This window comes from Engystomops pustulosus, chromosome 2 (genome assembly GCF_040894005.1).
Source record: "Engystomops pustulosus chromosome 2, aEngPut4.maternal, whole genome shotgun sequence".
In the NCBI taxonomy this organism is placed as follows: domain Eukaryota; kingdom Metazoa; phylum Chordata; class Amphibia; order Anura; family Leptodactylidae; genus Engystomops; species Engystomops pustulosus.
Window position 1 is genome coordinate 231,652,389 of NC_092412.1, and position 26,492 is coordinate 231,678,880.

Consider the following 26,492-nt stretch of genomic DNA (forward strand, 5'->3'; position numbering starts at 1 on the left):
TTCAGCGCACACCATCCGCGCTCTGCATAGGCTCTCTATGCAGAGCCGGCGGCTACACATACTCGGCTGCAAAGCCAGAGCTACTGCGCATGCTTAATAGCTCCGGCTTCGCAGCTGAGTACGTGCAGCCGACGGCTCTACATAGATAGTCTATGCAGAGTGACGATGAGTTCCTGGTCCTGAAGATCTCATTTTAGTAGGATCCAAAGAGGCAACTGTGTAGCTTCAGCTCCGGTTACCCCACGCCCCAGTAGCCTCTTTCAAGTATTTGCATATTAGGTGATAAAAGATTTATAAAGCTACGGGCCACTCAAGGATCCGCCCTAAAAAGGGCTCCCATGTTAATCATTAGTTGAACCTGTCGCTGGATCTAGCTTAATAGGTAGATCCGAGTTGGTAGGTTTCTTTTAAGCGGTTTCTCTGCTATCCTCCTCAGTTTAGCAGAAGCCTCAGAATCTTATCTCCTCTCTCACGGTTGATTATCTCTGAGAATCCGTAATGTATTTACACAAATGTTATAGGTTCTTGATGTATCGCGCTTTGAAATTGCAGCGGCGGGGCTATCACATGCCGGGGCACGAGCGCCAGTGTATGATAAATATCCCCCATTGAGTTATTTTTTTAGATATTTTATTTATTATATTTGGTAAGTGTAGTTTTCTAACGTTCTTAGAAATCGAGAAAAAATATAATAAAAACCCAAAGAATTCTAAAAAACAAAACGTTTTTCTTTTCTTCAAGCCGTCTACAAGATGCCATTTTAGAATAAATGAAATCAGTGTGAACATAGTGCGACCTGTAAGTGTATTAGCTGCACGTAATAATAATAAGAAAACACCTTTAGGGCACCAGCATCTTATTCAGGTTCTGTCCTTATTAGTTTTACATACAGATGTGTTTACTATTGACGGGAGACATGGAGTGCAGCGTTATATTATAATAATCTCGCTGCCTGTAACTTCTTTAGTGTAAAGGGAGGTCACTGCACTCAATCTACTCCGTAATAATAAAACACATAGACACACAAATAAATTGAATGACCGGTCATGGAAATCCTAAACACAAAGCTACATTTATCTGATGCATGTTATATACTGTTCTTGTGAGGGAACACAGCATGTGCTTTAGCTTGTGAGGGTCAAAGGATATCACAGATATAGAACAAAGACATGGCTGTATTCCATTGTTTATAACTGTAGTATAACTTATAATAAAACTTATGTCTAATGTTATTTAGCTATTATAAAAATATATTATTATGGATATATATATTTTTTTTTTCACATAATATTTGTGCATTGATCCGTCATCAAGTTATCTTTTTTTATCTTAAAGGGAACTTGCCATTTAAATTAACCCACCCAAAATAAATACTTCAGAAAAAGTATGACTTAGGCTAAGTTCACACATCCGTATGGGGGACGAATATACAGCCCATGTATGTTACACGTCCCCCATAGGTGTCAATAGGTGCACGGCTCACTAGGGGAGTTGTACGTTGCAGCACAAGTTCGGCACATTACCACTCCATACCACAGGAAAAGATAGGACATGTCCTATCTTTTCCCGGGAATACGGCACCGTGCTCCATATTTCTTAATGGAGAGGGGCGAGGATGAGCAGCACTCACCCCCTCCTCCTCTCCCCAGCACTGACGTGTGCCCGCCGTGCTACAGTACGACAGGTACACATTAATGTGAATGTAGCCTAAAAGCATTGCCCTTATTCCTAAATGGTCCTTTCCATGGCTGCAATGTAAAAAAAATAATCAGTTTGTAAACTTATATTCAACTCACTTGAGGTGAGTTCAGTGATATTAATGGAGTCCTGCATATTAAGTTTTACTTGCATTGCATTGCCTCTTTGCTCCTGATTGACAGGTCTCACTACTAGGACATGCTGCTGTATGGAACTAGTACTTAGAGACCGTCTGCCAATATTCAGCTACAAACATATGCTTATCATAAGGGGTAAAAAATACAGTGCTCTTTGCTTATCATAAGGGGTAAAAAAATACAGTGTCAAATACTTTACAAGGTCACTTGCATGACCGTTGAGAGAGTTCTGTTAGGTCATCGAGCAGGTCATGTCATGTGACCAGGGTGATGTCATCTAAGGTCCTTTACCTACATCTCCTCTTCAGATCCATATCCAGATCCATTAGATCCAAAATCCATATGGGATGGAGGGACTGATAAGGAACAGGGAGATCTTGCACCTCACTATTCTGTGCAGGGGACATCTGCATTCACTGTCTTGGACACATTCAGCTCTGCTTCATACACATGACCTCCTCCTCAATGAACAGGGAGCAGCAGTCCCTCCCCTCCCATGAAACCGACTCAGAAACAAAGTATAAACAAAGTCCTGGCTCCAGGGCTTATCAGCAAATGCAGAGGAAGCAGCCAATGCAGCAATGAGGTAATCTGAGGGGGATAGCAAAGTACTGCATATAGGTACCAAAGATAAAAGGCAAAGTTGTTTTACATCCCAAGAGCTAAACTGCCTCATACCATCCGTAAAATCGCTCCCCAAATTTATTCTGCCTTTGTCTATGTTTGCCCTGCTAATCGCGGGGTTTTGTGAAATAGTGATCTGCAGTTTACCACACTGTGCTCACTGCTATATACCCCATGCAGTTAGAGGAACAGCATTCTGGTGAGGACAGGAAGTGAACAGGGAGAGGACTTCCTTTCTGTTGAGGTCATGATTTAAAAAAATATTGAGCTATCAATCAAAAAAGGAGGCGGGGTTCACTGACAGCCTGGAGAAAGTGTGACTTTTCTATTCAGAAGTTGACTCATGTCTACACATTTGCATATCAGAAAAACGGCTGTAGTTAAGGTACGTGCCTCAGAAGCAGATAATATTAGATGCTATGGGGAGGACTTTTAATCCTTTACCAGCAGTATTACTGATTTGAGGGGTAAAAAGATGACATGTCTTCTTTAAGGTAGCCTGAAACTATTTTTAGATTAATATGAAGCCTAGATCTCTGCTCTGCCCCTTTTGTACATTGTGTGCAGCTATTCTTCTTCAGCATGACACACACATAGGCACACGAGCCCAGCACTCACTCACCGAAAAGTCAGTGCAACATTAAAGCTATTTACACTACAACAAAGACAGAAAATGAAACCAAAAATTAAAACCATAAATGATAAAGTAAAGGGCTTTCATATGTTAGGGCACATGAACCTAAAATAATAATTACGTATATAACGAATACAAAGACAATCTTAAGATTTCACTATAATCACCTATTACACATTGGCATTTATCAATGTTACACTTTAATGTTATTGAACTTTAACTTCTGTTTTTTATTGGTTCCAATTAAGTAGAGTACAATAGGGATGAATGAAGCCTGAACTTTAGCTGAGGCAGTGCAAACTGTTCACCTATTATATATAATAATACAATACAATAAATTCTTTCTTTTGACTTGATTAATTGGGTTTGTAACTAAACTTATCCCCAAATTGCTGAGAGTTTGGGTTGAAGTGGCATACCTTACATGACATATGTCTTGTATAAGGTCTACAATGACATTTTCTCCCTACATTGTTACAGGTTCTTTATTTAAAGGAAACCTACCACCATGGATCTACCTAATAAAGTAGATCTGCTGGTTGGTTCATAGATGAAGTATTATGTAAATTAGCGGCAGAGGCTACTGGGGAGTAGCTGTGTTGTGGAGCGGGAGTAAAGGCTACTCTACACCCCAGTAGCCGAGTCGATGCCGCCTACCAGCTCAGCGCCTATCTCTTTACTCATGCGGGAAGCTAGAGTTCTGTGCACGTGTATTTATGAAGTGTTTGCGCCAGTTTCGTGTCGCGGTTGCGCTGTGTCCAACGCAAGACAAAACTCTGAACATAAATGGAAGTTCCATCACCGATTCGCATCAGGCTACACATTTATGTTGAAAGTCTGACATAATTAAGGTGCATGCCTATTAAACTGAGTGCAAAAAAAATAAAATAAAAATGGTGCACTCAGTTTAAGCGCCATTGACGTGTACAAGGGTGCACATAATTATGATACAGTTTTCCTCACTTATATTAAATCTGGGCCATTTTGTGCAGCTTTCAGTAGCAATATATACATATATAAATTTTCAAGCCCTTTATGGTTTTCGAACTCTACATAAGAAATCTTGTCCTTCATTCAATATGCTGCTGTCATAGCAATGGCTTCTGGGGAAGTCAATTGGTACCAATAAGGTAACCACAATAGGTCTCAACAGCCAACACAACCCAACTGATGGTATTATCTAATAGAGTAAACAGTCACAATCGGTCCTGGCTCCTCCCATGTATGAAGGAGCCTCAACTCATGAGCCCCTGTCAAACCTTATGTCTGTAAGGTAGGTTAGGGGTTTAACAAAATGTCCTGCCATATACAGTAGATACAGTTTCTACAATAAAGGCATCATTTGGATAGTCTTAACATTGGTAAACATGGGCAGCATGGTGCATTGGGGTCCAGTGGCGTAACTAGAAGCTGATGGGCCCCAGTGCAAAGTCTGTGCCAGACCCTCGACTATAATGTATGGTTTATAGTAAAAGTCTTCTCATATGGGAAAGTGACACCATAAGGGCCCCCTAAACCTCTTGGGCCCAGGTGCGATTGTAACCTCTGCATCCCCTAAAGTTACGCCCCTGTTGGGGTCATTCAACAGTCCATGGCCTTCCTGCCTATACAGTCCTTATCATTTTGAAGGACGTTCCAGTCCCTCATTGACTGCTGCCATAAGCACAGGCTTCAAAGAGTAAAATGGCCAAGATGGCCATCATTGGTGCGCGCTATGGTTGTGTTCTGCACCTATTGACCCACTCATGAACAGACTCATACCATTGATAGCAAGATCCTAGAATTCAACCACTATAAATAATATACCGTACACACATCGTAAATGTATGTGCTAGTTATAACACTTTCTGTATAAAACTTCATAACCCTGTACAAGGAGACACAGAAAGGTAGACAGAAAGAAAGCACTACTTGCATCTTAAGCGTTTTTCCAGGAATGCTGAGCAAGACCTACTTTCTCATAGTACTTGATCTCGTAGTCCAGAATCACCCCATTAGGATAGTCGGGTTCTTGCCATGAAAGAGCAATGCTGTTTTGAGAGGCCCAGTCTTTCCTCACCATACCAATAAGTGAAGGTCCTGAAACGGGAAACACAATACTATAAACAGTGAAGACACTTATAAGGATGGAAATATTATCTTTTAGTTTTAACCTTGAATCTAACGAAAATCTGTGATGTTTACTTTGACAAACCTTTTATATTATTTCTTGCAAAGCTTAAACCGTCCCTATTTTATTTCAGGTGCTAAAATGTGATCAAAGTTAGACTTAAAGGCATCTACCACCATGATGAAGGCCTACGTGTAAATGAGCCTGAGGTTCTCCGGGCTCTATAGGTGTTAGCCCCTCAGGCTCATTTGCATACACTCTTTCATCCTGGTGGTAGATGTCCTTTAAAGGTCAGCTTTATTCATGGTAGACTGTCCTCAATTACCTTCTTGTCTTGTTTTTTCGGGGATAGAACCATTTTTCTCATGTTCAGGAAGGGCTGGATTCTTCAGAAAATGAATTTATTTAAAAATATGTAAATGAGCCAGAGGCGATCCGGGTAAGTCACCTGAACTCCTCTCGGCTATGTGCCATCTTTCAACTTATGCACGCCCCTATTTTCGTAATATTCCTGGTCCCTCCTATTCGGAGGGTGTCACCGATGTCTGGAGGGAGAGAAGCACGGAGGGTAGAAGCAGGAGGGACTGTGCACCCCTGTAGTCTAGTCCCGCCCATCCCTCTTGCCGATTTCTGGTGACATCATTTAGACAAGAGGAATCAGACATATAAAGAGAATAGTGGCGTGCATAAATTGAGAGATGGCACACAGTTAAGAGGAGCTCGGGAGACGTAGACGGAGTGCCACCGGCTCATTTACATAGTTTAAAAAACAGTTATTTTATGAAGAATCCAGCCCTTCCGGAACATGAGAAAAATGATTCCATCCCTTAGGAAACAAGACGAGCAGGAAATTGAGGACATTCTACCATCAGTAAAGCTGATCTAGCGTCTGATTGATACAGACAGCGTCACTGACGGAATCCACTTTGCACCCTGATGCAGGATCTGGTCTTGTAATCCTTCTTTTATGGTCCCCTTTTACTACAGATGATGTTTTTAAAATATGCTAATGAGCTGCAAGTGCTATGATGAGTTACAAGTAAACACATAGAAATAAAAGCACCAAAATATAGAACTCGATAAAAATTCTAAGTACCTTTTAATTTGCTGTGTGTACATGCCTGGAATCAGAGAAATAGACTGAAAGCTGGACCAGGGACCAACATGTCATATTCCTAGTTCTCGCTTACCGTAATGTTTACAGATGAGTATAGCAACCGCTAATGTGAGCGGGAAATGCTGAGATAGAGATATACAGTATTGATGGAAAGGAAAATGCTTGCACATCTGCTCTACCTCTTGCTAGTATCAATAATTGGTAGAGGCCAAAGTTCATCTTTCTCCACTGAGACCTTCACCAGGTCACCACGCTAAAAAAGATAAAGCAGATGTGCGCAGGAAAGTTTATGTGGCAATATATATATATATATATATATATATATATATATATATATATATATATGACAATATTTATGTGATAACATATTGGAAACATTGCCCTGTTGGATAAGATAAGTAGTTTTCACTGTGTTACGTTGCATATATTCATATTTAAAGGGGTTGGCCACTTTACCTCATGTATTTTGTAATATGAGTGTAAGTGTGTGTGTGTGTGGGGGGGGGGGGCAAGATATTAGGTAATGTACCAATATACATCTAGTAATAGTTCTGCTCCGCTTTCTTGATGTGTAGTGAAGCCTCCTGTCTCTTACCTCATCAGCCACAGATTCCTGTCCATAACATGGCTGCAGATGGAGGGTCATGTGATCTCTAGCTGACGATTGCTCATGGACAGTTAGAGATCACATGACCTCCAATCTGCAGCCATTTTATGGACAGAAATCTCTGTCTGATGAGTTAAAAGACAGGAGGCTTCACTTTACATATCAAGAAAGCCAAGCAGAACTATTACTAGATATGTATTGGTTAATTTCCTAATATCCTGCCCCCAAACTTACACACACATTACAAAAAATTGCACTGTTTTAAAAAAAATGACCTCTTTATTCTCCTACTACACAAACTCATGTATCAGTGAGACAACCCTCTCTCCAAAAACTCTATTACAGTTTATGGGTGTCATTAAGAAGATTGATCTACTCTGCACCCCCTTTTATAGTCCAGAGTCCTGTGACCGCCTACAAATGTAATGCTACATTTTGTGATACAGTCCTTCTTCTGATAGGTGCCCTTTATTGGCTAACTAAAAATAATGATGACAATTGCAAGCTTTCGAGACTATTTAGGACTCTTCATCAGACACGGTTTACCACACCTCATGAAGAGACCCAAGTAATCTCGAAAGCTTGTGATTGTCATCATCTTTTTTTAGTGAGCCAATATAAGGTATAAACAACTGAGGACTCTCAACTCTCATCTATTTAACCACTGGATAACACTGTGCAAAGAAGAAAGAAAAGCCTAGAAAAGGTTAGTAGCCTCTTGGCGCTTCGTGCCGTACTATTACTATTGCAGCAAACACCCACCGCTAACACCCGGGATCGGTGCTAGTTAGGATGTTAACCTTTGGATTGCCCAACGCAAAACTGCCACCGACTGTCAAGATCCAGCAGTGCATGGGCGCCACCATCTTGTTTCCGATTGTAACTCCCCGTGATGTCATCGAGGAGCGGCAATCGGTTGCCATGACAGCCTTGGGTCTTACAAAGACTGTATGGTTTCTGCAGTATTGCAGTATATGGTAGGAACGATCAGACTATCTAGACCCTAGAGCAGTGATGGCGAACCTTTTAGAGGCCGAGTGCCCAAAATGCAACCCAAACCCTTCTGACTTGAAGTGAAGTGCCAACACAAAAATTTAACTAGAATAACAAGGTTTTAATTGAGAAAACGAGCCATAGAGAGACGCCCCCCCCATATACGTAATATAGTATAAAATGCATACAGAATGCCGCCATGTAGTATAAAATGCATACAGAATGCCGCCATGTAGTATAAAATGCATACAGAATGCCGCCATGTAGTATAAAATGCATACAGAATGCTGCCATGTAGTATAAAATGCATACAGAATGCCGCCATGTAGTATAAAATGCATACAGAATGCCGCCATGTAGTACAAAATGCATACAGAATGCCGCCAAGTAGTATAAAATGCATACAGAATGCCGCCAAGTAGTATAAAATGCATACAGAATGCCGCCAAGTAGTATAAAATGCATACAGCTTATCGCCATGTAGTATAAAATGCATACAGAATGCCGCCAAGTAGTATAAAATGCATACAGCTTATCGCCATGTAGTATAAAATACATACAGAATATATATATATATATATATTTTATATATATATATATGTATACACATATAAACACCCACATATGCACATTACATACATATACACATTACATATACAAATTACATACATATACACATTACATATACACATTACATACACATCACATACATATACACATCACATACATATACACATCACATACATATACACATTCATATACACATCACATACATATACACATTACATACATATACACATTACATACATATACACAGATAAACTTACTTTATTTTCTTTTATTCTACAGGAAGGTTCTCCAGGAATGCATGCAGGTTACGCTGTATGCATTCTCCACTCCCACCTGGAGCGGAGGAGAGGGGGGCCACGGAGCGGAGGAGAGGGGGGCCACGGAGCGGAGGAGAGGGGGGCCACGGAGCGGAAGAGAGGGGGGCCACGGAGCGGAAGAGAGGGGGGCCACGGAGCGGAGGAGAGGGGGGCCACGGAGCGGAGGAGAGGGGGGCTACGGAGCGGTAGAGAGGGGGGCTACGGAACGGGACAGAGGGAGCAAAGCAGTGCGGAGCGGACCGGGACAGAGCGGAGCGGCCCGGGATAATCAATGCGCATGCGCGGTTTCTATGGGAGCGACTGAAACTTTCAGCGCTTCCTAAGTTACCGCGCATGCGCAAAAACTCTGCGGTTCTGTCTATGGAGCGGCGCGTAGTTCCGCCGCTCGCATAAACCAAATTTTTGCGGGCGGAGGCTTACTGGCGACGGTACGCGTGCCAACAGAAACGGCTTCGCGTGCCGTCTGTGGCACGCGTGCCATAGGTTCGCCATCGCTGCCCTAGAGGGTCAAAAAATTGAAAAAATATTGTGAAAAAAATTCAAATAACCTTTTTTCCCTATAAAAATAAACAGTAAAAATCACTAACATGACCACCATATAAAGATGGTTATTCCAGGAGGTAACCCCATAACGGAAAATAGTACCCAAATGTCCGAAACGCAACTTTATGCCATTTCACATCACATAAAAAATGTAACAAAAAGTGATCGAAATGCTGTCCATTCCTCAAAATGGTAGCAATCAAAACTTCAGCTCATTTTACAAAAAATTATTTTTTTACACAGCTCCGCACACTGAAATATGAAAGAGTTATTTTTGTCAGAAAATGGCGAAACAAAAACATTGCTTTCATTTTTTTAAATGTACTAATAAAACCTATATAACATAAATATCACTACGATCATACCGAACCAAAGAATAAAGTAGACATTTTATTTTGCGCGCACGTGAAAGCCGTAAAAACAGAGCCCACACAAATGCATTTTTTTCTACAATTTCATCACATTTGCAATTTTTTTCCAGTTTCCCAGTACACGGCACGGAATAATAAATAACGTCATAGAAAAGTAAAATTTGTAAAAAAAAATAAGCTCATGCTCATCTCCTTACACGGAAAAATGAAAAAGTTCTAGATTTTTGAAGTTGGGGAGCGAAAAATGAACAAAAAAAAGCTATGACACAAAGGGGCTATTCATATTCACCTTGTCCTACAGGATAACTACCTATAGGTGGCACTAGAGGGAGTAGTTCTTACTATTCACACTGCAGAATCAGTTGTGTGTATGTATTTTCTCTATAGGAAAGATATGTTTAGTAAATATTATGTATATGATGGTCCGTCGCTGCGGTTTTACACAAAACTAGAAGACTTTGCATTGAATCGATGATAATTCAGAAATAAGTGAATTTACTATTCTTCTCATCAAAGTCAAGTCGGAGCTTTCAGTGGTAAAGGTGGCTATTACACGGCTTTGATGGCGGGGATGAGACTTCCTGGGTTAGGTACTTTCATCTGACAAGCCTGCTGTGTGCTTCCACATATGAAAGACATAAACTGCAACAGTGATCAATGAAAGAGTAGAGTACATTTACTGATAGGAGGCATCACTTAGCACCGTGCAGGGTACACAGCTCAAAGGGCCATGCCATGAAACATTTCCCTTCAAAAGTCCTGAAAGGCTGTCAATAGCCATTTTAAAGTAATTTCCAGTATTTCTAGAATAAATGCTTTTTTTTTTTTACAATGATCTGCTTCGCCTTGGGAGAGATTGCATTAAAGGGCTTAGTACTGGATGTGCAGGAAATGAGTCCACTTCCCCAAAATATAGTCCATACTTATTTTCCCTATAGAAGTCTCCTCAGTTATAATGTCATGTTACTAGAGGGGTTCTGCTCCTTTCCTGACAAGCAGGATGTCAGGCTCCAGGACCCACTGGACCACCACGGACGATGATGTAAGCCGACACCTGGTACCAGAATCTAAGTGGTTCTGGTTGTCACCAGAACCTGCCACAAAGCGGGTTGGACTTGCTGCGGTGTGGTACCACCTGGTCGCTCCACAGGTGCAACTTTGTCCGCAGTGGCAGCCAAGGTGAGGTACACAGACGTTGAGCAGAATCATAGTCAGAGACAGGCAGGAGGTCAGGACAAGCAGCACGGGATCAGAGTTGGGGACATAGCAATAGGTCGGGGCAGGCAGAAGAGGAGCAAAGTCAATAACGGAACCGGGGTCACAATGGGAATTCAGAATACTAGCACAGGGAATAGCTTTCTCAATGGCTTTACGGCACAAAGATCCGTCAGGGTGTGCAGGGAGAGGCTGTGTTAGAAATGATTCTGGGTATGGCTAACACCAATTAACAGTGCGCAACAACCCCATCACAAGCCACACACACTACTTTTTAGATGTTTCACTCTATCCATGGAATTAAAGGTCCCATTCTTCGGAAAAAAAAAGAATTTTATTGATGTCTTGATGTTACTAGGGAACCAGTCTTGGAGGTGGGGAAGCTACAGCATATAGTCAAGCTACCCCATCACTGACACTGCTAACCTGTCCCCCTCCCAACAGAAATGAGAGACGTGACTCGCTGACGATAATTCCTGATTGAGGAGTGAACAAGGAGGAATATTTTTTTCTTCACACATCCAGAGTCTCTCTCAACCCTGTCCTTTATGAGGGTGTGGTTAATGATGTGGCAGAGCCGAGTCACACAGCCACTGTCCTCAATTTCCTCACCCCTCCCTCAGGAATTCTGTTCAGCCAGGTTAGCAGTGAGGAGGCTGGGTAGCTTGACTGTATGCAGAAGTTCCCTGCCTCCATCAGTGGATCTTCAGTAGAAGTGTTTTTAAGAAGAATAGTGGCTAATCCCATGGATAGATGCATCAGTGAAACATGTATAAAAACATCTAAAAAGGTACTGGTGGGGATTTATCATAAGCTGGCGTATGGAGCACCAGCATATGACACAATCCCTGCCTCCCAGAACCACCCCCAGATTTATCAGGAGTCTGATAAACCCAAATCTGACTAAGGATGCTCCGCTGCATTTCTATTTGAAGGTCCAACTCACTTAACCAGCGCCAGAGACTGGCACCAGCTATGGGTAGTGCGCAGGCACAGGTCAGGACCCACTTGGCGTGGAGGTGATGTAGATGGAGAAATGTAGTCCAGATCATTAGGTGGACATACACACTGTTATATGTTTCCAACACCAGGTGGCGCTAAAAAAACAGGTGCAAATACATTTTTTAACACTTCACTTTTTAACGATTTTAACAGCTTGTAAACAGCAAATCTCAAACTTTGCAATAAATATGACATTTATTTTTGGGCTCATTACATTTTTTAAATATATATTTGAAGGGGGTTATCTACTTTTAATATTTTTTTTTAAATTGATGATTAGATTTAGTTGTGTGGGTCATTACCGCTGCAGATCAGCTCATGATAGAGACAAGGCATGTCGAGAGCTGGACAGCTTTTAGTGGTAGTTTTAGGTACTGCAGCGGTATCACATTCATGAGCGGTTCCCTACAAGAGTCACCTACTAAACAGGTTTGTCTCTAACCGCCCACTTTTTAAATCGCTTAAAGTCAGAAAAACAAGATAACTTATTCAATGCTGTAATATATTTTTACATTAGACAGCGGACCACCTGAAATAATTTTAAAGAATTTATAATTTAGATAGAGATTTATTTTTCCCTTGCAATAGCGCCCCTTCTATCTATGGGACAACTCTGGCATTGCAATTCAGCTTCATTTATTTGAATGTATATAAGCTGCAATACCAGCTACAGCCTTTGGGTAAGAGTGGCGCTGTTTCTTGAAAAATGAAATCAAGATTGTTTTCTGCCATAAAATCGCTGCAAGTTTTAGATTTTCAGTCCCTTTATCTGTAGATAACACAGTGAAGAGTTAACATTTCCAGCCTGGCGTATCTCTTATCTATCTCCAAAGCTTCCTTGGTGCATCTCAAAAATATAAAAGAACAGACAGAAATTGAGAAAGTTAAAACAGCGACATTTTCAATTGATTTAGGACGTGTCAGCGTCTAAATAGAAAGTCAAAAGAAAACGAAGAAAAGAGGAATGAAAATGAATGACGCCGTCTGCCTGAGTTATTGTCATCCGTTTCTCTGAGTGATGCGCGCACTTGGTCACAAATACACAATTTGCCTGTTGCATCGGTGATTTGTAGCAAAGCTGTAAGTAGCTACTGATATCATCTTGCTTATGAGCCGTTTCAGCATTGATCTTTGTATTCTTTAATAAACGACCGGAGGAAGAAGACATTTGTTTTACCGCTGTCTCTCGGAGATAAAATGACTCATTGCATGCACAAAAATTGGCAACCTTTGTGTTGGGAGGAAAATTCAATACTAAACATGATGGATGAAAAGGGGCCGTAAAATGTATAAAAGCGCATTGTTTGGACCTGCTAATCTCCATGTTAATGGCCTTCGGATTATGGCATCATCTGTAAAGCCATGTTACGGGTAACATAGAGGGGACTCTTTTCTAGAAGCAATACTTCTGATACATGGTCCTGGAAGACCACCATAGAGCTTCTACCTTCTTCTCATGAAAGATTCAACATGGAAATGGACAATGAGTTTAATAAATGTTTGTATGTACAAGCAGTCCACGGGTTACATACAAGATAGGTTCCATAGGTTTGTTCTTAAAGGACATCTACCACAAGGATGAAGGATAGTAAACCAAGCACACTGACATACTGGTGTGTGCCCCCTCTGGCAGCATATGCTCGTCTTTTATCTCCTTATTCCCTGGTTTTTACAAATAAAAACTTTTAAAGTTATGCAAACGAGCCAAAGGAGCTCAAGGCTACAAAGATATTAATGAAGCCTGGAGCCCCTCAGACTCATTTACCTAATTTTTAAAGCCTTTTTTTCTTAAAAACCAGGGCATACAAAGATAAAAGAAGAGCAGATCCTGTCAGGCTTCAGTATGTCAGTGTGCTTGGTTTACTATCCTTCATCCTGGTGGTAGATTTCCTTTAAGTTGAATTTGTATGTAAGTCAAAACTGTTTATTTTATAATCGTAGTTCCACACAATTTTTTTGTTTTTGCCCCATTGACAATTGGAGTTTCAAACTTTTCTGCTGTATTTGGGCAAAGGATTATCAATAAAGCTTCATTACAGACCCCTTACAGATGATCATTACAGTCTGGGCATATTGTAACATCCAGAGAGCTTCACCAGATGTCACAGTGGGCAGAGGGGTCAGTCTTTAATTAGGGGTCGTCTGTAAGTTGGGTCTTCTTAAGTAGGGGACCACCTGTATATGGCCATGTAGCATACACTCATCACAGTTTTTTTTAAATTTCTGACAACTCAAGTTTGGTTTTCCATTTTTAGAGGTGGTCTAAGACATCTATGGGAGTGCGTTGCTGGACTTAATTTTAAAGGAAATCTAACGTCAAAATCTATGATGATAAACCAAGGGAAACTCATAGATCCAGGCACCGGGACTGTGGTAATCTTCTTGTTATCCATGGTCTCCTACCTTTTAAAATCAACTTTTAAATTATGCTGATGAGGATGTGTTTGAAGATCCTCGCTGTGCTGCAGATGAACAGCAGTGATATTACAGTATATTATCCACGGAGGAAGCCACAGCACTGCAGAGTCAAATTCCAAAAGGCTTTACTCACATATCATCGAGAAATAACGGGCGCAACGTTTCGATTCTCAATGAATCTTTATCAATCATTGAGAATCGAAACGTTGCACCTGTTATGCCTGGATGATATGTGAATAAAGCCTTTTGGAATTTAATTCTCCGGGTGCTGTGGCTTCCTCCATGGATAGTGCCTGATTTTGAGTTTGAGCATCAGAAACCTTCAGCTGTGAGTACCACCAGAGATTAAAGAACAAGAACCAGGGGACTCTAAAACCTTGTCTAGCCTGTGCCAATAAGATTGCAACTTCAAGAGTCCTTTAAGAGTGCATACAAATCAGTAAATGACATATAATATACTGTTCTCCATCTAATAACAAGCTGTTTGCCATAGACCAACCAGGGAGTGTCTAGGTGCACTCGTTCGTCAGCGTATGATACTGGCAACACCCCTTGTATCCCACCGGATACACCCAGAGGCTAAGGTGCGGCCGCGGGGCAAAACTATGCCAGGTCTGACCTGTGAATGAAAGTTAGGCTGCCGCACCCCTCTACAACCGATCCACCTCCGCAGGGCGTGCAGGTGGTGTAGTCGCTATTATTATTACAAATTCTTACACTGTGCAACTGGTTAAGTTTGAGTCATAGATCAAGCAGCAAGATTGTAATCATTGGTCAAACAGTGAAGCTCTGGTTATTGACCAACTAGTGAGCTGCCACCTGTAGATTAATCAACAAGGCTCCAGTTGTAGACCAACCAGTAATGGGCTACTCATAAGCCAACTAGTGAAGTGCTAGTCATAGACCAACCAGTGAAGGGTCATTTGTTGGTCAGCCAACAAGGTGCCATTTGTAGACCAACCAGCAAGGTGTTCGTTTGAGACCAACTAATTTTGTTCATGTCACAGACCAACCAACAAGAGGCCTGTTGTAGACCAATAAATGATGCACTAGTTATGGGCCGACTAGTAATGTGCTAGTCATAGACCAAGCAACAAGGTGACAGATGTAGACCAACCAGTGAGGTACTATCCATAGACCAACAAGTAAGATGCTAGTTATATTCTAACCCACAAGGAGCCAGATGAAGACCAAACAATGAGGTGCCAGGTGTAGACCAACCAGTGAGGTGCCAGGTGTAGACCAACCAGTGAGGTGCCAGGTGTAGACCAACCAGTGAGGTGCCAGGTGTAGACCAACCAGTGAGGTGCCAGGTGTAGACCAACCAGTGAGGTGCCAGGTGTAGACCAACCAGTGGGGTGCCAGGTGTAGACCAACCAGTGAGGTGCCAGGTGTAGACCAACCAGTGGGGTGCCAGGTGTAGACCAACCAGTGAGGTACTATCCATAGACCAACAAGTAAGATGCTAGTTATATTCTAACCCACAAGGAGTCAGATGAAGACCAAACAATGAGGTGCCAGGTTTAGACCAACCAGTGAGGTGCCAGGTGTAGACCAACCAGTGAGGTGCCAGGCATAGACCAACCAGTGTAATACTAGTCATTGACCAACCAGCAAGTTTCCCCATCCCCCTGTTCCTGAGTGAAAAGGCTTAAGTACTCACCTGGTTGGATCAATCAATCAAGATCAGATCAGTTATGATGGATTAGCAGGTGTTAAGGTGTCTAGAATTGGGAATACTAGAAAGTGTCCACTTCTATGACCCTCGCCTTTTCAACACAAGAAGGATGAAAGCCTGTTTTACTCCACACTACTATCCTCTGTACTATCCACCTCTGTCAGCAATTTCGAGGCTCCAGGGCTATTGGCAGACTGCAATTAAAGATCTAAATTCCTCTTTTCTATGAGGCTTCTTCAGCCTTTGCTATACGGACCCAAATTTTCAATTACTACAGCAATGATTGTAGCTATCAGCCACTATTCATAGAACTGCTGTTACATAAATCCCATTATTTACCCTACAAAAGAAGATAAAAAGGGCCTTATTTTCCTTTATTTTGTATATACAAGAGCTTTTCTCTAAGATCATGATAGGTGAACACCAGGGAGCTGGAGAAGTGAGCGGCAGTGGATGACAGGAAGATCTTACGGCAAACAATCGGGGTAAATATTTCATGCACAGAGTCAATGTTATATTGAATTGAAGATATTTGCAGAGAAGTCTCTTGTAACACGTACTGTAAAACCACTGGCCGGGAGCAGCGCTGACACTGTACCCTCCTGTGTGGTATCTCCTAGGTCTGTCTATCTTGTCTATGGAAATAAATGTCACCGACTACTGCTATGAAATAAAAACTTTAATTTGTACAGCCCATTAACTTTATGGCTCTTGCTACTTTCCCCTACTGTGATGTTTCTTCTCACTTAGTTTAGAACTTTATAAAATATTTTATCACAATGAAAGCAGATACATAAAAGGAACAGCGTACAGTATTCTGAGACCTGTATATATGTAGAATTGTATCCTTGGGGTTGTCTTTTTTGTGAAAAAACAAAGGGCCACATTTATCACTTTTGTGCGCCTAAGTGTAGTAGTTGCGCCTAAATTCTGGCGCACTGTTTTGCCAGAATTATCACAAGCTACAACCATCTGTGATAAGTATATTTTCTGCCTCTTATTAATCACTTTACTTTAACACAGTTTAGGCGCAGTTTAGGCGCAGTTTAGGCGCAATGTTAGATTCGGGCACTTACATGTGATCCTGCTACAAGCTCCTCTCTGCTTCTCCCACAGCCCAGAATGAAGATAACACTCACAGCAGCACCCAGGTGTGTGACACCCTGCACCCAGTGACCTCCTCAGCAGTGGCTTCTCCTGGAGGGGATCCCCCAGTGCTGATCTTCTGCTGCACCCCTGTAATTCTGCACAATATCCCCCTGAGACACTGTGCAGAATTACATGGGGGGCACTTGTTTGTAGTATCTGCAAACTTCTGCAAACTTCTCTTGCTCTTGCTTTGAGCTCAGGTTTTGCAGAATATTTTGTAAATAGAAGGTGATGAACTGTAAATAGTCTGCAGCTCCTGTCTGTAATGTATCTAATGTATCTATTATATGTTCCAGTGTCTGGCTGAGCTCTGCTGCTAGAAATGAGCTCTTCTGCAAAGGGGCTCAGTGCTTTCTTCTCAGATAACGCCACCTTCGGGCTGGAGTGTTTTTGTGCCCGTTTTTGCGCCTAAATGAAAACGTTGCAAGTGATGAATATCATTAGGCGCAGCAAAACATCTGAATTGGTAAGATAGATGAGGGAAAGCTGCTTATTTTTGCTGCGCGGCTAGTTTGGCGTTTAATCGCAAAAATGGCGCAAAAACGGTGCGCCTGAATGAAAAGGCGCAAAAACAACAGAAAAAACGAGTGATAAATGTGGCCCTAAGTCTTTACAATTTTTTATGTACATGTGACATGGGGAGAATGTTCTTCAACAACTTCAAAAACTTGGCCAAGGCAGAGAAATGCTTGAGTTTTGTCCGATTTTGTGAGCTTCTTTGTAACATTTGCCACATTTAAAAAAAAAAGTTTTGATAAATTTGGTCCTGAAAAAATTAAATCCAAAGTTTGTCTAGTAATACGTGTGTAATGTTTTTTTTACCCTATTACAGGAATTTGTCAAATGAATTGTGGAGTATTTCCTAAAAGTCTTAAAAACTTTGCACACATGCAACCTTTTTGCACAACTTTTGGGAGAAAATTCCAAGTATGCGATTTAGTAAACGAATGAGTAAACAGCACATAACATCTGTGCCGGCTTCAGCCTCTGTCCATAGAGTCCTGCATTTTCTCTTACTTAGTTAGATAGATAATACATAGATAGATAGATAGTTAGATAGATAGATAGATAGATAGATAGATATGAGATAGATAGATATGAGAGATAGATATGAGAGATAGATATGAGATAGATAGATATGAGAGATAGATATGAGAGATAGATATGAGATAGATGTAGGATAGATAGATAGATAGATATATAGATAGATAGATGGATAGATAGATGGATAGATAGATGGATAGATGGATAGATAGATGATAGATAGATAGATAGATAGGTAGATAGATAGATAGGAGATAGATAGATAGATAGATAGATACAAATGGAAAGTCCGGGCAGCAATTGCAAACAATTGTGGGTGCAAGCTAGTCAGGATTGGGTAAACGATCCTCCATGCATAAAAAAATAGAAAAAAAGCAGCACTCCAAACGGTCAAATCAGGAAAATGTGGTCCTTTTTATTTCATGTGCAGCAGCGACGTTTCGGCTCGCTTTGAGCCTTTCTCAAGCCAAACAATTAGTGTGTTACATGGACATATATACAAAAAATCAATGGTCACTTGACTTAAAAAGCCCCACCCTTTACATGCTATAGCCAATAAAATGGTGTCATACATATATCCAATAATATTCATACATATGTATACAAAATATTTACAAATAGAAGTGTATATGCTATATTATCAATACAATATTGTGCAGAACATCTTCAATTACAAAAATAACAGTAATGAACCATTCAAGTGTTAAAGTGCACAGTGTTAAAAACCACCTCCCATGGTGGTTGGACGTACCCCCGTATGTTCCAAATCCTCCGAGTGTCCGCTGTGTGTGCACAATCTCCAGTGTGTAGCTGGAACGCATCCTAGGACCGCAAGCCGTGGCTCCCGGCCGCACTTCCGCCCGGAAGCACCTCGCCGTTGCTATGGGGACGTATACATAATCGTCTCGCGACCACAAGCACTTGCCTGTGATGATCGCAGGGTAAGTATCTGCAACATCCCCCACCGGGGCCTAGCCCTTGAGGAGAGGCCTGGAGACAGCTGGGGCCCGCGGTACCGGAGTGGTTGGCGGTTGCGGCCTAAGCACGCTATTGTCACGGTGCTTGGTACGGGGGAACCGGAGGGCTGTCCTACAGCCTGGCAGGTCTCCAGCAGGGTGGTGTTGGCAAGAAATGATGAGGGAGAGGCTGCTATAGCAGATCTCCCTGGGGCAACCCCTTAATGTCCCGAGTGTGAGTCTCTGGGTGATGGACAGGGTGCCGGTGATGAAGGCAGCCGTATTAGCAGGGACCAGACGGAGACAGAAGTTGAAGAAAACAACTTACAGTTCTTTATTTGAACCGGCAGGAACCGCAGCAACGTGCTTTTAACAGGTAGATGGAGTGCTGAGATGCTTTTGGAGGGAGCCTCAGGAGATAGTTCACCAGCCTGGATGTAGAGGGCAGGCTGGGAGGCAGCTGTGTCCTGGTAGGAAGCTTCAGCTTGTCCTGCAGGGCTTCAGGTATCACCTTTAAAGGTAAGATGATACCTCTTTTCCTCACTATACTAACTCTAGTCTTCTTGCTCCACTCTTCAGAGGCAGGGGCTAGGCTCTTCCTGCTCTGGTATGGGCTAGACAGAGATTGCTCACTCACTCACTGATCTCCAGAACATTCCTGGCCAGGGGTTTTATTACCTCCCTTTGGTCAGGTGGTGGCTGCTCCTCCAATCACATCTCAGCTTACAAAGGACAGGATGTAACACAGATCATTGGACAATAGCATCTTGCATCATACAAAATACTTAACTTCTGCCTTGCCAGGCAGGATTCACCACTGCAATATCCCCTATGTCCTATCAGGACCATGTAGTGTAATGTGGATACATGCAGGTGGGACGTATTCGCAAACACTCCTGCGCCATTGCATCGGCGAGGGTGTTGCATACCCCGGGGGCAATTGAAAGAGCCGCCCTCGGCTCGACTATAGATGTTTTGGGGCACAGAGGGGCTAAGGGCACTTCTGGGAAGTGAAGGCTGTGTGAGGTGTAGGGACAAACCGCCCATGGTCCTGGAGACAGGCACCTGGGTTGGTGTCGGACTGAGACAAAACATGTAGCTGTATGACAGTTGGTCGCTGACGCCATTAAACCGAACTGTACAGTAGGAAAGGTGTGGTGTCATGTCCTGTAATCCACTCCTTGCACCAAGGCCTGTATATTTGTTGTATTAACACTTCTTCCCTGGCGGCAATTATATAATGTGTGTATATGCATTACATTGGCATATGTGACACGAGTACCTCCTGACTGGCATCCTTACCCATGTATGGGTGGCATCCAGGTGCTAAACTCTGTAACACCCCCGGTCCCCGAAGGACCCGCAGTTTACGGACTACCCCCATGTGCAAACCTCAGTTTGAGGGATCAGGTAGTGGTCAGTGTTTTACAAAAAGACGGTCCGACACAGCCACACTACAACCTGTAAAGCCTATGAAAGGGTTAATGCAGACTACTGGCATATATGACAGTGTGCAAACATTTGGCAAAATCACATTGGCTTAGGAGCCCAATGGGTACACATCTTGAACGTTACAAACGTTACAGAGGTAGATAGGCTACTCAGGGTAGCAAGATAGTAAATGTCTCTTTTCCTGCAAAGAAAAGGCATAAAGAGTGCAAGCAGAATGTCCATACCTAAAAAGGAAGGCATTAAGTGCACAATTATAATAAATAAAGTGGCAACTTTTCCTTGGAGTTGGCAAAAGTCTCACAGAAGGTCTTTAATGACAAAGTCCATCTTCTGGGTACAGCCCTTGAGGTGGGGAAAAGTGCACTAAGAAGCAAAGGGTCTCCTCTATATGCAGAGGGACAGAGTCCTTTGAAGAAATCTCTTGACTGAGATAAATAAGGGTAAGAGTCTCAGGACAGTTTCTGGCTCTATAGGGTAAGGGCAGAAATATACAATATGTACAATGGACATAGTACCTGGAGAGGGCTACAGCCCTTCAGGGGTTAGTCAGATGCACCTTCCCTGGGTTCAGCAGAGTCAGGATCCAGCTCCAGCAAGGAATCCTGTGCGTCCTCAGCGGGAGTAGGTGCCGGCTGGGGACACCCGGTGGCAGTAGCGGGTACTGCAGGTGCAGCAACATCCTCCGGACATTCAGGGGGAGGAGCACTGTCGCCGGGGTGTCGGCTGTTCCAGCCGGGGGCTCAACTGAGCCAGGGACCACGGAGGGGTCCAGGAAGAAATAAACAGGGACCTGCGGCAGCGCCGCAGCTCCTTCCAGCTCCGGTTCTTCTGGGGCCGGGACATCACCCCACTGGTAACCGGCAAGCGGAGAAGTAGGCCTCGTTGGAACCTCCGGACAAGGTTCACTAGCCGGGATGTCATCTCCCACAGAAGATCCACGGGACCTGGCAATGCTCCCGGCAGGGGAGACGGTGGGGGTGGCGCCCTGGATCATGCCCGGCCCATGGATGGCAATGGGACCCGTACTCACGATTACCGTGGATGGGGCATTCACGTGGGTCACCGCCCGGGGACTCGCAGCCGAGGAAGAGGAAGTGCTCATACAGCTCGTCGTACGAGGGGTAGCGGTCCTCATCGGAGTCCGGGATCCGGATCACACCAGCCGCCCATGGTCCTCGGGGTCCCTCCTGCATGGAGAATTCGATGCACTCTCCTGGCTTCAGATTGTGCAGTCTCTCCGGCAAGTCAGGCCTCTTGACAGACCGGCGGGGAATAAATACCTCCCGTCCGGTGTAGTCCTGGGTGGCGAAGACGTAGCCACGTTGCTTATCGAAGAACCGGACCATGCCGGTGGTGCGGTTCTTTTCGACCCAATGTACCTTTAAAGGTAAGATGATACCTCTTTTCCTCACTATACTAACTCTAGTCTTCTTGCTCCACTCTTCAGAGGCAGGGGCTAGGCTCTTCCTGCTCTGGTATGGGCTAGACAGAGATTGCTCACTCACTCACTGATCTCTAGGATTCCATACTAGAATAATCTCCAGAACATTCCTGGCCAGGGGTTTTATTACCTCCCTTTGGTCAGGTGGTGGCTGCTCCTCCAATCACATCTCAGCTTACAAAGGACAGGATGTAACACAGATCATTGGACAATAGCATCTTGCATCATACAAAATACTTAACTTCTGCCTTGCCAGGCAGGATTCACCACTGCAATATCCCCTATGTCCTATCAGGACCATGTAGTGTAATGTGGATACATGCAGGTGGGACGTATTCGCAAACACTCCTGCGCCATTGCATCGGCGAGGGTGTTGCATATCTATGTACTATATCTATTAGATAGATAGATAGATAGATAGATAGATAGATAGATAGATAAATAGATAGATAAATAGATAGATAGATAGATGGATAGATGATGTATTAAGAGCACTATCTGTTCTGATCCTGCTTTTCATTGCTGTATTTCGTCTCTGGTGTTTGCATAATATCAAAGTTTTCTTGTACTAGAAGTTCCCGTTTCTTAACTTCAAAAGATCCAGGCAGGTTCAGAAAAGGACACACATTTGCTTCAGTCATAATAATCTTGACAACTTCATTTTTACTGCAGTCATGAGAAATCAGAGAACAAAAAAGGGAATCTGCAATATGTAAAGCAGCAAGAACCGGCTCTACCTATCTTCTCCTCATCCAAATAACACATCAGCCTTGATACACTGCAGCAAGGATACACTGCAGCCAGGATATACTGCAGCCAGGATACTCTGCAGCCCTGATACACTGCAGCTAGGATACACTGCAGCCAGGATACACTGCAGCCAGGATACTCTGCAGCCCTGATACACTGCAGCCAGGATACACTGCAGCCAGGATACACTGCAGCCCTGATACACTGCAACCAGGATACACTGCAGCCAGGATACACTGCAGCCCGGATACACTGCAGCCAGGATACACTGCAGCCAGGATACACTGCAGCCCGGATACACTGCAGCCAGGATACACTGCAGCCAGGATACACTGCAGCCCTGATACACTGCAACCAGGATACACTGCAGCCCTGATACACTGAAGCCAGGATACACTGTAGCCCTGATACACTGCAGCCCTGATACACTGCAACCAGGATACACTGCAGCCAGGATACACTGTAGCCCTGATACACTGCAGCCAGGATACACTGCAACCAGGATACACTGCAGCCAGGATACACTGTAGCCCTGATACACTGCAACCAGGATACACTGCAGCCAGGATACACTATAGCCCTGATACACTGCAGCCAGGATACACTGCAACCAGGATACACTGCAGCCAGAATACACTGCAGCCAGGATACACTGCAACCAGGATACACTGCAGCCAGGATACACTGCAGCCCTGATAAACTGCAGCCAGAATACACTGCAGCCAGGATACACTGCAGCCCTGATACACTGCAGCCCGGATACACTGCAGCCAGGATACACTGCAACCAGGATACACTGCAGCCCTGATACACTGCAGCCAGGATACACTGCAACCAGGATACACTGCAGCCAGGATACACTGCAGCCCTGATACACTGCAGCCCTGATACACTGCAACCTGGATACACTGCAGCCAGGATACACTGCAGCCCTGATACACTGCAGTCAGGATACACTGCAGCCCTGATACACTGCGGCCAGGATACACTGCAACCAGGATACACTGCAGCCAGGATACACTGCAACCAGGATACACTGCAGCCCGGATACACTGCAGCCAGGATACACTGCAGCCAGGATACACTGCAGCTCTGTTACACTGCAGACAGTATACACTGCAGCCCTGATACACTGCGGCCAGGATACACTGCAGCCCGGATACACTGCATCCAGGATACACTGCAGCCCCGATACACTGCAGCCCTGATAAACTGCAGCCAGGATACACTGCAGCCAGGATACACTGCAGCCCTGATACACTGCAGCCCGGATACACTGCAGCCAGGATACACTGCAACCAGGATACACTGCAGCCCGGACACACTGCAGCCAGGATACACTGCAGCCCTGTTACACTGCAGCCAGGATACACTGCAGCCCTGATACACTGCAGCCAGGATACACTGCAGCTGGGATACACTGCAGCCAGTATTTACTGCAGCCCTGATACACTGCAGCCAGGATAAACTGCAGACCTGATACACTGCAGCCCTGATACACTGAAGCCAGGATACACTGCACCTAGGATACACTGCAGCCAGGATACACTGCAGCCCTGATACACTGCAGCCAGGATACACTGCACCTAGGATACACTGTAGCCCCAATACACAGCAGCCCCAATACACTGCAGCCATGATACACTGCAGCCCGGATACACTGCAGCCCTGATACAAAGCAGCCAGGATACACTGTAGCCAGGATACAATGCAGCCTGGATACTGTGCAGCCAGGATACACTGCAGCCCGGATACACTGCAGCCAGGATACACTGCAGCTAGGATACACTGCAGCTAGGATACACTGCATCTAGGATACACTGCAGACCTGTTACACTGCAGCCAGTATACACTGCAGCCAGGATACACTGCAGCCCCAATACATCGCAGCCAGGATACACTGCAGCTAGGATACACTGCAGCACCGATACACTGCAGCTAGGATACACAGCGGCCCCGATACACTGCAGCCCCAATACACTACAGTATGGATACACTGCAGCCCCGATACACTGCAGCCAGGATACACTGCAGCCCTGATATACTGCAGTCCTGATACACTGCAGCTAGGATACACTGCAGCCCTGATATACTGCAGTCCTGATACACTGCAGCTAGGATACACTGCAGCCCTGATACACTGCAGCCGGGATACACAGCAGCCAGGATACACTGCAGTCCTGATACACTGCAACCCTGATACACTGCAGCCCTGATACACTGAAGCCAGGATACACTGCAGCTAGGATACACTACAGCTAGGATACACTGCAGCCATGATACACTGCAGCCCTGATACACTGAAGCTAGGATACACTGCAGCCAGGATACAATGCAGCCCTGATACACTGCAGCCCTGATACACTGCAGCCAGGATACACTGCATCTAGGATACACTGCAGCCCCGATACACTGCAGCTAGGATACACTGCAGCCCCGAAACACTGAAGCCCCAATACACAGCAGCCCTGATACACTGCAGCCCTAATACACTGCAGCCCTGATACACTGCAGGCAGGATACACTGCACCTAGGATACACTGCAGCCCTGATACACTTCAGCTAGGACCCACTGCAGCCAGGATACACTACAGCCCTGGTACACTGCAGCTGGGATACACTGTAGCCCTGATACACTGAGCTAGGATACACTGCAGCCAGGATACACTGCAGCCAGGATACAGTGCAGCCAGGATACAGTGCATCCCGGATACACTGCAGCCCGGATACACTGCAGCCAGGATACACTGCAGCTAGGATACACTGCAACTAGGATACACTGAAGACCCGATACACTGCAGCCAGTATACACTGAAGCCAGGATACACTGCAGCCCCAATACATCACAGCCAGGATACATTGCAGCTAGGATACACTACAGCCCCGATACACTGCAGCCCCGATACACTGCAGCCCTGATATACTGCAGCTAGGATACACTGTAGACCCGATACAATGCAGCTAGGATACACTGCAGCCCCGAAACACTGAAGCCCCAATACACAGCAGCCCTGATACACAGCAGCCAGGATACACTGCACCTAGGATACACTGCAGCCCTGATACACTTCAGCTAGGATACACTGCAGCCCTGGTACACTGCAGCCCCAATACACTGCAGCCCTGATATACTGCAGCTATGATACACTGTAGACCCGATACAATGCAGCTAGGTTACACTGCAGCCCCGATACACTGTAGACCCGATACAATGCAGTATGGATACACTGCAGCCCCGATACACTGCAGCCAGGATACACTGCAGCTAGGATAAACTTCAGCCCCAATATACTGCAGTCCTGATACACTGCAGCCCTGATACACTGCAGCTAGGATACACTGCAGCCAGGATACACTGCAGCCCTGATACACTGCAGCTGGGATACACTGCAGCCAGGATACATTGCAGTCCTGATACACTGCAGCCCTGATACACTTCAGCCAGGATACACTGCAGCTAGGATACACTGCAGCCATGATACACTACAGCCCTGTAACACTGGAGCTAGGATACACTGCAGCCAGGATACACTACAGCTAGGATACAATGCAGCCCTGATACACTGCAGCTATGATACACTGCAGCCCTGATACACTGCAGCCCCGATACATCGCAGCCAGGATACACTGCAGCCTGATACACTGCAGCACCGATACACTGCAGCC

The 26,492-nt window shown here is 44.3% G+C and overlaps 1 protein-coding gene across 1 annotated transcript in view; it reads right to left on the bottom strand.

Moving 5' to 3' along the window:
• The window catches only part of EPHA6 (EPH receptor A6), a 585,002-nt gene that overhangs the window by 183,530 nt on the left and 374,980 nt on the right, over positions 1 to 26,492 (bottom strand). Inside the window, exon 6 of the mRNA XM_072138516.1 lies at positions 5,048 to 5,172. Within this exon, the coding sequence (XP_071994617.1) occupies positions 5,048 to 5,172 (125 nt within the window). The remainder of the gene's footprint in view (positions 1 to 5,047; positions 5,173 to 26,492) is intronic.